General features: G+C 39.1%; 1 protein-coding gene across 4 annotated transcripts in view; it reads left to right on the forward strand.

The window, feature by feature from the left end:
• Positions 1 to 13,487, forward strand: part of NCOA7 (nuclear receptor coactivator 7) — a 189,988-nt gene that overhangs the window by 25,346 nt on the left and 151,155 nt on the right. For all 4 annotated transcript variants that reach the window (XM_064290501.1, XM_064290500.1, XM_010594676.3 and 1 more), the window contains exon 2: positions 2,591 to 2,705. In XM_064290501.1, coding sequence (XP_064146571.1) covers positions 2,656 to 2,705 — 50 coding nt within the window. In that variant the 5' untranslated portion in view covers positions 2,591 to 2,655. The remainder of the gene's footprint in view (positions 1 to 2,590; positions 2,706 to 13,487) is intronic.

The raw sequence follows: 13,487 nt of genomic DNA on the forward strand, positions 1-13,487 counted from the left end.
AATCAGTAAGAGTTGAGACTATATCCCCCATTGTTTCCATACAGGGCCTTTTGCATAGTTGTCACTTTTCCAGGATGATCTCATCGTTATTCATTTTTTCTTTTCTTAACCACAACCATGTGCTGAATATTTCTAAATCTTTTTCTCAAGCCCTCACTGCTTGCCTGTGCTTCAGACATTGGTAATCAGATGTCTGGTGAATGTCTCCAGCTCACTATTCCACAGGTACCTCAAAGGCAACATGTCCAAAACTGACTTCTCATCTCCTTCTGCTCCCCACACCCCCATCCTCTTCCCACGCACGGTCTACCCTCTTCATGTATACTGTGTCCTGTTGTGGTAGCACAGTCCACTCAGGCCCTGAAACAGAAACTTGTAGGGCATTCTTCATTCCGTCCTTTTCCATGCCTAAGATTGGACCCTTTCCTCTCAACTAGTTTTAACTTAAAATCTTTCTAATGAGTCTATCACATCCTATTCTTAATCATCTCAAACCCATTCTCCACAGTCCGAGTATGACACACTCCTTTATGTAAAACCCATTGGTGGCTTCCTTTCATATACATAAGAGATGGGAAAATAAGTTTCATCTCGTGAACCAGCTGTCATCAGCTTGGTCATGGCTGCCTTTGGGTTCAGCATGATCACTTAGGGATTTCTCAATATAGGTGAAGTAAAGGAGTGGGCAGCGCATAATACATAGATAACATCCTCGGATTAAGTTCAAGCTCCTTAACATACATATGTTCAAGGTCTTCCTTAGCATGTAAGGTCTTCCATGATCCTGATCCTACGCAAATCTTCAACCTCAGTTCCCACCACTGCCTGGAGCATCAGGAAAATCTTTTGTCTTTTTGCTTTTGTTCACCTGCGCCGGCTTCCTTTTCCTCCTTATCTGGGAAGCTTATACTCAGCCTTCAGACCTGTGGAGGGCATATAGGGTGGGCTCTGCATGAGGCTAACTGTTCTTCCTCTAGGTCAGTGGCATCCTGTGCCTCCTCTCTGGCTATACATGTCCCATAGTCTTGAAATCCTAAGTTTGTCTCCAACAGTAAAATCCAGTAGGGTAGAAATTATCTCATTTATCAGATTGAAACACTGCCCAGTCTTGCACCATCCTCATAATTGTTGGTATGTTTGAGTCCATTGTTGCAGCCACTGTGTCAATCCATCTCATTGAGGGTCTTTCTCTTTTTCTCTGACCCTCCACTTTACCAGACATGATGTTCACCTTGACTGGTCTCTCCCAATAAAATGTCTAGCAGGATCGCAAACCTGACCAGTCCCCTTAGTGGGCCACAATTACCCTGTCACACAGTCCTCTGAGGAGCATTCTGGGTATATTTCTTCCAAGACAGATTTGTTCATTCTTCTGGCAGTCCATGGAATATTCAATATTTTTGCCAACACCACAATTCAGATGCATCATTCTTCTTCAGTCTTCCTTATTCATTGTCTAGCTTTTGCATGCATATGAGGCAATTGAAACTACCATGGTTTGAGTCAGGCGTACTTTAGTTCTCAAAGTGACATCTTTTAAAAGTAATCACACTTTTATGTAATACATATTATTGAACTGAGTTATTTATTGAATTGAAATGAATTAATGATTTTGATTGAATCTATTTTTCTTTCCTCTTTAGGGTACTAGGAGAGATTTTAGGAAGTATTAATATTCTGCAGAAAATTTAGATTGTTCTTTGAAAATTTTTGAGCGGGAGAGTGGTATGATGCAAATGGTATTTGAGGAAGATTGATCTGGTGACAGCCTTTTTTTCTAGGTTTAAATAGTTACTGGGAAGTATAACTGAGGGTCCCAGGCAAGGGGATAGGGAGAGGCAAGCATATAAAGCCCATTCTGGAGAATTGCCTCCTGAGTTTTTGTACTGTCATTTCCACATTTGTTCAAGTGAGATGTATTAGCTGGCATGTTTCCAAAAATAAAATAGCCTGCTTTTGTTACTTTTATTTTCAGAAAAAGAACATTCTTGTAAACCACTTGGACCATATTTTTATAATTATACGTGAAACATAAAACCCAAAACCAAACCGATTGCTGTCGAGTTGATTCTGACTTACAGCGACCCTCTAGGACAGAGTAGAACTGCTCCATAGAGTTTCCAAGGAGCACCTGATGGGTTCAAACTGCCATCCTTTTGGTTAGCAGCTGTAGCTCTTAACTACTACGCCACCAGGGTTTCCATATGAAACACATTCATTATTAATTAATTGCTTGAAAAGATTATAAGTTCATAAAATTTTTAAATAGCATCTTAAAAAAATCTAGCCTAAAATCTTCCAAAGTTAGTGAGGGTTTTCATTTTGGCACATTTTAAAATAATTGATAATTGTGAGGAAAATACTTCAGTGTCTTCTTCTATCAGCCCTTTACTTCATAGTTTAACACCAGCATTCTAATTATAGTTTTTTTTCCCAGGCATTTGTACTTTGTATATGACTCACATGACGGTGTTTCCTGGTTAAAGTTTATCCTCCATTTGTTGTGAGCCATGTAGCTCCACTCTGGTTTAATTCTTCATATTGGCCACTATAAATGTCTTCATTTACAGTCGTTTTGTTTTTTTTCTAGGGTTATGACACTTTGATTCAAAAGGACTTTTCCAAATACTTACTTTGCACTTTTGATTGTGTATTATGGATACCAAGGAAGAGAAGAAGGAACGGAAACAAAGTTATTTTGCTCGGTAAGCATTCATTTTGCAAAATTATATCAGTACTTTAAGAAAAGTGTTTAAAAGGACTTTGTTCTGAAGTATTACTTAGCATTTTGTGTTTCATGACTGTTCATATACCAAGTAGGTAACCAGTAGAACCTCAATATCCTTATTTTGGTCTTTTTCTTATTTGTATTAGAGAAATAACAATTGGTTCTTCTCTTTGTATCTTTGACAGTTTTTTCAGACCAGTGGTGCTCAGGGAATCTAGCTGTCATTATACACTGAACTGCACAGGAATCGCACCTTGAGTAACATAAATTGAATTTTCAGTCCTAAATACTTAGCTCTTACTGCTCTGAAGCTTGACTGAGCAGCAACTAAAAATCTAGGACACATTATCTAAAGCTTATCACCTTGTTGGGAGTCCGTTACCAAAAACTATTTTTGTAGGTTAGATAGAATAGATGAAATTCTATCACTGGAGAGCTTGTATTTATTAAGGCTTGAATTCATCCAACATATATACATTTGATGGTACTTGAATAAAAGTAATGTAGCATAGGATTGGTTGCTATTTATAGCCACTCTAATCACAATAGAATGAATGATACACAGAAAATTCATAAATCGTTTTGATAGCTGGAATCTTTTCAAACTCAGAGTGAGAAGCTAGGCTTAAAATGCATTATGATCTTTTGAATTGAAATACCTGAGAACTGAATGCAACCTCACTACCCTCCCAGCCCCTAGTCTATGCTCTTTAAAGATACATGTGCTTTTTTTTCCAAATGTAAACCTTGGAGACTAAAATCAAATTTTTTTTTTGCTGGTGTTATCCAGAAATTTAGATGAATTTTGTGGTGTTAATAGGAAAAGGAAGGAAACAAACATTTAAGGACCTACTATGTGCCAAGCGCTGTATTTATTATTTTACTTATTTTCACAAGGTTACTTTATCCGCACTTAAAGAGTAAGACTCAGAGAAGCAAGTATTTTGTCCCTTTTGTAGAGAGAGTCACTATCCAAATACAAGGCTGTCTCCCAGGGGCATGCTCAAATTAAAAAGTAATAACACATGAATTTTTTTTTTTTTTTAGAGTTTGTAGAAATGCAAGAGTTAAACTACTAATTATAGTGAAATGTTTTCCATTATTAGCACTACAAAGAGCAGCAAGATTTGTTTGGGGAAGGAAGAAATTAGGACTCTAATGGGGGAAACATTAGAAAGATATGATAGAATAAGGAAGAACTACATAGTGATTTTAAAAACTTTTTATTTTGAGATAATTGTAGATGTGTGTATAGTTGTAAGAAATAATATAGAGCGATCCCCTGTACCCTTCACCTGGTTTCCCCCAGTGGTGACATTTTGCATAAGTATAGTATAATATCACAACTTGAAAACTGACATTGATACGTTTCACCAACCTTATTCAGATTTCACCAGGTTTCCATGCACTTATTTAATGTTTGTGTGTATTTACCCATTGCCTTCTAATTAATTTCGACTCATAGCGACCCTATAAGATGGAATAGAACTGCCCCATAGGGTTTCCAAGAAGCAGCTGGTGGATTCGGACTGCTAACCTTTTATTTCATTTGAATCTGTTGACATGTCCTCCACCTCATTTCTTATTTGGGTTATTTGCTTCACCTCCTGTTTTTCTTTTGTCGTTTTGGCCAGTGATTTGTTGCTTTCTTTGATCTTCTCAAAGAACCAACATTTATTCTTGTTGATTCTTTCTGTTGTTTTTCTGTTTCGTGTTTCATTTATTTGTGCTCTAATCTCTATTATTTCCTTTCTTCTCGTGCCTGTGGGCTTCTTTTGCCTTTCGCTTTCTATCTGTGTTATAGGGTCAGCATTTTGATTTTGGCCCATTCTTTTTGACATGTATGCTTATTGCTATCAGTTGACCTCCGAGCACTGCCTTTGTTGAGTCCCAGTGGTTTTGGTATGATGTGTTTTCATTTTCACTTGATTATAGGAATTTTTTTATTTCCTCTTTGATTTCTCCTATTACTCAGTTGTTTTTAAGCAATGCATAATTCAGTTTCCATATATTTGATTTTTTTTCCTTGCTCTTCCTGTTATTGATTACTGTTTTTGTAGCATTGTGATCAGAGAGAATGCTTGGTATTATTTCTGTATCTGGATTGTATGAGGGTTGCTTTGTGGCCTAAAATGTGATCTGTTCTGGAGAATGTTTTGTGACTGTTGGAAAAGGATGTATACCTTGCTGCTCTTAGGTAGAGTGTTCTGTATATGCTTGTGAGGTCGAGTTGGTTGATTTTGGCCTGTAGATCTTCTATATCTTTGTTGAGTTTCTTTCTAGATGTTCTGTGCTTTACTGAGAGTAGTGTGTTGAAGTCTCCTACTATTACGGTCCTACTATTACGGTCGAGCTGTCAATTTCTCTTGTCAGTGCTGTTGGAGTTTGTTTTATATAGTTCGGAGCCCTTCAGAGTCATTGGGTACATAGATATTTATTAAGGTTGTGTCTTCTTGGTTGATTGTCCCTTTAATCATTATATAATGTCCTACTTTGTCTTTTATGGTGGATTTTTTCTGTAAGTCTATTTTATCTGAGATTAGTATCGCCACTCCTGCTCTTTTTTGGTCAGTGTTTGCTTGATATATTTTTTTCCATTGTTTTATTTTTAATATATTTATGTCTTTTTGCCTAAGGTATGTGTCTTGTAGACAGCATATTGTTAGGTTGTAGCTCTTTTATCCATTCTGCCACCCTCTGTCTTTTTGTGGGTGCATTTACATTCAGTGTGATTATTAATAGGTATGAGTTTATTGCTGTCATTTTTTTTTTTTTTTTGTGGCACTGGTGTTCTGTTTGTTCCTGTTACTTTCCTGTGCTGAGTTTCTTTTGTTTGTAAATTTTCTTCTTTTTATTTTGATGAGTAGATTTGTTAACTTTCTTTTTGATTACCTTGAAATTTACCCTTATCTCCCTAATGTTGAACCTGTCTTTTATTTCTTGATATTGCCTTGACTTCCTCTCCATTTGAAAGTTCTACATACACTGTTTAAAAAAAACACTGTTTATACCCCCTTTTATTGTTTTGATGTTGTTGTCATGTACAGATTGATGTCTCTGCTTTTCGGTTTTAAGTCTTTTAGCTTTGTTTTGTTATTGAGAATTCTTTATCTAGGTTGGTATCTGGCTGATGCTGTCCCGTGTCCTAGACTCTGGTTGTTGTCTAATGTTGTTAGTTCTCTAGCTGAATGACTTCCTTTAATATTTCGTACAAGTGTGGTTTTGTTTTTACAAGTTCCCTTAATTTCTTGAAATATCCTAATTTTGCCATTGCGTTTGAGAGAGAGTTTTGCAGGATATATTATTCTTGGTTGATGGTTTTTTTCTTTCAAGGTTTTATATATGTCATCCCATTGTCCTCTTGCCTGCATAGTTTCTGCTGAGTAATCAGAGTTTGTTCTTATTGTTTCCTCTATGTAAATGACTTTTCATTTTTCTCAGCCTGCTCTCAGGATTCTTTCTTTGTCTTTGGTTTTGGTAAGTGTAGTTATAATAGGTCATCTTATTTATTTCTTATGGGGCCTGTCCTACATGGGGTTCATTGAGCTTCTTGGATGGTCAGGTTTTCATCTTTTATGATATTTGGGAAATTTCCTTCCAGCAGACCTTCAGCAATCTTCTCTGTGTTTTCCATTTCCTCCCTCAGTTCTGGAACTCTGATCATGTGCAGATTTTTGCTCTTTAATGTGTCCCACATTATTCTTAGGTTTTCATCATTATTTTCTCAGATTTTTCCTGTAGCAAAGTGGCATCCATGGATTTGTCTTCAATCTTGCTGATTCTGCCTTGTATTGTTTCAGATTTGCTCTTAGAACCTTCTATTGAGTTGTCCATTTCTGAAATTTTGTTGCTTTTCTTTTGGATTTCTAGTTGCAGCTTTTGTATGATTTCTAATTATTTATCTGTCTTGGTATTTTGTTCTTGTATTATGTGCATGAAGTTGTCTATCACTTTGCCTTTGTTTTCTTTGATTCTGGCTGTGTTCTCATTGATTTTTGCCTGTGTTTTGTATGAGTTTGTCTATTTTTTCCTTAGTTTTGTCTGTATTTTACTTGATCTCTTTCCTAATCTCTCGAAGAGCTGTAAGTATTAGTCTTTTGAATTGCATATTAGGTAGTTTCATTGCCTTTTCTTGTTCTGTAGGTTGTCTTATTCTTTATTTTGTTCACTTCCTGGAGCCATCTTGTCTTGCTTTTTTATGTTTTGGTATTGTTGTCTTCTAGACATTAGGTATTACTTTCTTTCTTTATTGATTTTATGTTCATTTTTTTCATTCTGCTTTTTTGTTTTGATATATCAGAGTGGGCGGGTAGGCTGGGTGTGCTTTGCTGCTTGCTCATCTATGGGCATGGTAATTCTCACCACTTTATCCAGGTAGACAGTACAGCAGCAGCCAGTGTGAGCCTGCTTTGCTGTACACTGGTTTGGTAAGTAGCTAAGGGCAGACTGGGCGGGTGCTGTCTGCTTCCTAATGTTGGTCTAGTGGTGAGGGGGTGTTCACAGTCCCTCACCAGATGGGTGAGAGTGTCCGATGATGAATGGTATGGACTTGCTTCCCACCGTTCAGCAGCTGGTCAAGTCGCAGGAGGGATGGAGCAGTGCGTGTGTGGTGCAACGGTGGGCCTGTGTGCTGGGCACACTCTAGTTGCAGCAGTGTGGTGGGGCTGGCGGAAAGGGAGGGAGGGCCAATGTTGGAGGGAGAAAGAAAAGAAAAGAGAAAGTAAGAAAGAAAAAACAAAGGCAGTATGACAGGAGCCAGTGGGTGGGGCTGGGCAGACCCAGGGGTCAGCAGGAAGGGGAGCAAGGTGGCGTACAGGGCTAGGTGGGAAGGGAAAGAAAAGTAGGAAAGAAAAGGAGAAAAAATGGTGGTGCACTGGGAGCAGGTGGGTGGGGGCGAGGCACACCAGGGGCAGTAGCAAGTTGGTGCGCTGGTGGCACTCCATCTGTGGTGGTGCTGTGGGGGCTGGTGGGAAGGGGAGGGAGGTGGCATACTGACATCGGTGGGAGGGAGGAAGAAAGAAAAGGAAGGAAAAAAGGAGAGAAAAAAATGGTGGTACAGTAGGGGCCGTGCAGTGGGATTGGGCAGATCCAGGGGCCTTTGGGAAGGATGAGGAGGAGGCAGACGGGGCTAGGTGGGAGAGAGAAAGAAAAGAAAGAGATAAAAGAAGAAAAAAAAATGGTGGCATAGCAGGAGCTGGCAAGTTGGGGTCAGGCGGACCTGGGCACCTTCGGTCTGGTGGCTCTGTAGCCATGGCTGTGCAGCAGGGGCTGGCAGGAAGTGGGGGAAGCATCATTTCAAGAATATTATATGTTGTCATTGTACGCCATCAAGTTGATTCTGACTCATAGCGACCCTATAGAATGTTATATAAATGGTATCATACAGCATGTAATCTTTTAAGATTGGCTTTTTTTTACTCTTCCTAATTTCCTAGAGATGCGTCAAAGTTATTGCGTGTATCTCTAGTTCGTTCCTTTATATTACTGGGTAGTACTGCATTGTATAGGTGTATCACAGTTTTTTGTTAAACATTCATTCATTGAAGGACATTTGGGCTGTTCCATTTCTGGCTATTACTAATAAAGCTGCTAGGATCATTAGCGTACAGGTTTTTGTGTGAACATAAGTTATCATTGCTCTGTGATACATGCCCAGGAGTGCAATTGCTGGATCATATATATGGTAAGTGCATGTTTAGTTTTGTAAGAAATTGCCAGAGCGGTTGTACTGTTTTACATTCTCACCAGTTTCTCCGCATCTTTGCCAACATTTGTGTTATCACTGTTTTTATTGGAGCCATTCTGATAGGTGTGTAGTGATAATCTCATTGTGGTTTTAATTTGCATTTTCTTGATAGCTGATAAAGTTGAACACCTTTTTATGGACTCGTTTGCCCATATCCTCCTTAGTGAAATGTCTGTTCATGTCTTTTGCCCATTTTCTGATTGACTTATTTGTTTGATTTTGTTTTTTATACTACTGAGTTTTGAGAGTTCTTAACATATACCAGATACTAGTTCTTTGTTGGATGTAGTGTTTGCATTATCTCTCCCAGTCTTGGCTTGTCTTCTTATCCTCCTAACAGGGTCTTTTGGAGAGCAAAATTGTTTAATTTTGGTGCAACTCAATTTAATTTATTAATTTTTCCTTTTATGGATTGTGCTTTTGGTGTTAAGTGTTACAACTCTTGGCCTAGCCCTAGGTCTTAAAGATGTTTTTCCTAAAAGTTTTGTGGTATTACGTATTATATTTAAGTCTGTGATTTACTTTGAGTTAATTTTTACATGAGGTTTGAGTTCAGATGAATTTATTTTGTTTTTCTGTTTTTGCCTACGGATATTCAACATAGTGATTTTAAGTACTATAGTGCCTTCTTAGCCTGAATCCAAAGTGACTCCAATAGTAAGGGTCACAGGTGGTTCATGAACAACCTGCTCAAAGTTAACTTCTTGTTTCTAAGAAGTAGAGAAAGGAGAGCCCGTTAAACTGATGTAGTTTTGGCTTGCCCAACTCAGAAATAAAGAACGAAGTCCCTAGACCTACTCTAGTCATTTGTCATACATTGTTAAAACATAGAATATGTATGAGTACAAGTCAAAACTGTCCTGGAAGAACAGTATAGTTTGTTCAACTCAGAAATGTGAAATTAAATTGTCAGGCTTACCTTGACCCCTTCTGGAAAGTATTCTAACAATGCAAAGAAAAACATACGCAAAAACACTAAAGTGTGACCATGGGAGCATAGGGACAGCAGGACCAGGACAAAAATCAATTGTGCTGTTAAAACAGTAAGTCAGAGTGGTCAGTTACTGGGAAGTAATCGAAAGAGAAAGAGAGAGGGAGAACAGACACACTCATAGTTCAGTCAGGAATGGCAGCCAGAAGTGGTCATACTATTAAAAATAAAACAAACAAACAATAAAAAACAACCCATAATCAGAAAAGAACCAGACAAAATTATAAACTTTTTTAAATGTCTTCTGACTAAGCTTGCTGTAAAGTACAACTGCAACTGAACTTAGTACTTGAAAGCCCGTTCCTGGAAACACAGGGCAGATTTCTCTGGAGCCGTGTGCGTAAGGGTAGTCCAAGCAAGATCTCTGGAGAGGAATGTAAATTCAGGCCAAGGGTAAGGCCAAATTGATGCAATCACAGTTTTCCATAAACTAAATTGTACCACCTTCCACAGATTTCTACTGGTCTTCAGAGGAAATCAAAAGGAAGATTTCTTCTGATGGTGGGTCTGCACCACAATCTGTATCTAAAACCCTAAATACTGCTTTTATGCTCTACAGCCCCACTATGATCCGTTTTACCTCCCCAGGAAATAGCCACTATTTTCTTTGTGTGCTCTTTTACCATGTGGTTAAATAAACATTATTTGACTGTGTTTGGTAAATAATCCTTTATATCCACCTGTTTTGTTGATGTTTCTTCTGTGGGCATGCTCTGTCTTGCTCTCTGTCTCTCTGAAGTTAATATCAAAGCCGTTTTGGATCCTAATTTATATAATCTTATTTGAATAATTTTGGGTTAAAATCAGCAATTTGAGGATCACTCAGTCCTTCATTTCTCATAATTTATCTTGAAATATGTCTGTAACTCGGAATAGAAGTTGCTAATTCACCATCACCACAGTTATTGTTAGGTGCTGTCAAGTTGGTTCTGACTCACAGTGACTGTGTACAACAGAATGAAACACTGCCCGGTCCCGCGCTATCCTCACAGTTGTTGTTATGTTTGAGCCCATTATTGTAGCCACTGTGTCAGTCCATCTCACCAAGGATCTTCCTCTTTTTCGCCGACTGTCTACCTTACCAAGCATAATGTCCTCCTCCAGGGACTGTTCCCTCCAGATAATTTGTCCAAATTATGTGAGAAGTCGTCTCTCCATCCTTGCTTCCAAGGAGCACTCTGGCTATATTTCTTCTAAGACAGACTTGTTCGTTCTTCTGGCAGTCCCTGGTATATTCAATATTCTTTGCCAACACCATAATTTAAAGGCATCAGTTCTTCTTTGGTCTTCCTTATTCATTGTCTAGCTTTTGCATGCATGAGGCTATTGAAAATATCATGGCTTGGGTCTTTGCTTGTTTAACACTTGAAAGAGATCTTTTGGTGCCAATTTGCCCAATGCAATATGTTGTTTGATTTCTTGACTGCTACTTCCATGGGTATTGATTATGGATCCAAGTGAAATTAAATCTTTGACAACTTCAGTCTTTTCTCCATTTATCATGATGTTGCTTATTGTTCCAGTTGTGAGGATTTTTGTTTTCTTTATGTTGAGGTGTAATCCATACTGAAGACTGTAGTCTTTGATCTTCATCAGTAAGTGCTTCAAGTCCTCTTCACTTTCAGCAAGCAAGGTTGTGTCATCTGCATAACGAAGGCTGTTAATGAGTCTTGGCAGGCTGTTAATGAGTCTTGGCATCATCATTAAGATAAGATAGATTTATTCTGGATAAGCCTTAATGAGTTAGAGCAGGAGCAGACTGCCTTGTCTGAAAACCACCCGGTTTTCAGAATCTGCAGGGTAGTTTTGTACCAGTTGTTCATTCTAGTTCAAATGATTGATGAGATTTTTTTCCGTGCTTTGCAAAGAATTCATATACACAGAATTAGTACATTATATAATCCAAAACCAAACTAGTTGCAGTTGAGTCAGTTTTGATTCATAGAGACCCATGTGTATCATAATAGAACTGTGACCACAGGGTTTTCAGAGGGTTATTTTTTTGAAAATAGATTCTAAGACCTTTCTTCTGAGGCGCTTCTGGGTGGACTTAAACCTCCAGCTTAACTTGTGCCACCCAGTGACCCAGTGACTCCTTGTACATTGTATTTGTGTGTATTAATTCTTTGATACCTGACAGGTCTTAAAACCAAACAAAGCACAGATTAAAGCAAATTGTACTCTTTGTACTACTCTTTGAAGTGATCATTATCATTATGGCCCCTGCTTCCTCTTCCCTCCCCTTGTAGTTAGAATGCAGGCATTTTCTTCAGTAGTGCCACACAGGGCTCTTGTCGGTCATGCTCATTTTAGCTTTTTTTTTTTTTTTTTGGCTTTTGCAGAATTTAGAACCCATTTAGTGATTTTTGTGTACGTTCCTTTATGCTGCTTGTTTGTCTGTTTGGAATTCTTTAAAAGCGTATTTTCCAAGATGACGGATTTATTTAGGACATCAAGAATACATTTTTAGTTATCTCAAAGTAATGTTTTGTAAGATGTGTACTTTTTACCTCCGATAGGGTCTGGGAGAGCCTGTGAGTGCACATTGAGAGATAAAGACTCATCAGCCCACTGTGTGTTGTTCATGTAGGTCTCTCTGCCCTAGACTTGCTGGCTCCCCTCCCACACTCTTCCCTGGTTATCATGAAAAGCAGAACTGCTGCACCCACCAAGGCACTCTCTTCTTCCCCACCCCCATCAGAGCCAGCAGTATGCAGCACAGATGGGGGTGATGCTGTTCTTTCTGCCTCGTCTTCCTTTCCTGAACCCCCACCACCTCTGTCATCGCCCTCAGTGATGAAAGCCACAGAGTGTAAGCGTTATCTGACCTTCATCCCCACTCCTCGGACACCTCCCCCACTTCCTTTCCCAGCCTCTGCCATAGCAGTCATCATCCTCTGACCCATCAGCGGGACGTCTAATGTTTGAAGACCTTGGGCACTTTTTCCAGACTTTCCTCATCCTCCATATCTTCAGTTGTTAAAGATGGCTAGTAATAGCCCATTAATAAGATGGCTTTGAAGAAGGAAGCATCCCAGCCAAAATTAGTGAGACGAAGCCCAAATGGGACACAATGAGGAGGACCAGGGCTGAGCCAGATCTGGTCCTTTATCCACACTAACTGAGGTTTGACCTGTTCTTCAAGGAGAAGGAACTGGAGACTGATACTTGAACCCACCCTATAGCCTTTTTACTAACTATGCATAGGAAACTGTCGCTTTCTCATTCAAACACAGTGAAACCAAGATGCCTAGGAAGGTAATATATTCAAAGTGCCTGGCACAGTAGATATTCGGGCATTCCTTTAAAAGCAATTCATTCCCCACCTTAGCTTCTCTGCCTACCTGCACCTTCATCTTCCCCCAAAAGAATTCTCATGTTGATACCCTACCACCATCCTATGAGTTGCTCTTGTTCAGATCAGGGAGGAGGGAGCAGTTATAAAATACTCCGAATTCGAACCGTCATGCAGTTTCACAAAGGGACGTTGTTTATGAGCTATTAGGTTCTGGAGTATCAAGAAGTGGAATTATATAGCCCAAAGAGCCTTGAGGAATCTAAAGCACCTTTCTTTTAACAGTTGGGCCTTAGGCCCATGAGTCGAAAGTGTCAATTATTTGACAAGGCACTTTACATATAAAACCCAGTGCCGTCGAATCGATTTCTACTCATAGCGACCCTATATATGTTAACTGGTAATCAGAGCTTCACCACTGGTGTTGCTGATTCCCACAGCCTTCTAAGCAGCCAGGCAGGGTCTGCGGTGGTCAGAGCCCCTAGACTATTCACCTTCAGCTGTGAGCAGCATCTTAACTCCAGAGTGATATATAAGTATCATCCTCTCCTGTGAGTGCCTTGATGTAAAAAGGGTTGTGAAAACTGATCCAGGTTATCTTTATGCCAAACCTCTGACATGTAACAGTTTTCATCCCCAAATATGATTTGACCGCAGTGGAAATTTAGATTCAAATGTGTTTAATAACTTCACTGAGGTTCCGCAGCAGGTAGTTGAGGCAGGATTT

The sequence above is a fragment of the Loxodonta africana genome, chromosome 1, assembly GCF_030014295.1.
Source record: "Loxodonta africana isolate mLoxAfr1 chromosome 1, mLoxAfr1.hap2, whole genome shotgun sequence".
Taxonomy (NCBI): domain Eukaryota; kingdom Metazoa; phylum Chordata; class Mammalia; order Proboscidea; family Elephantidae; genus Loxodonta; species Loxodonta africana.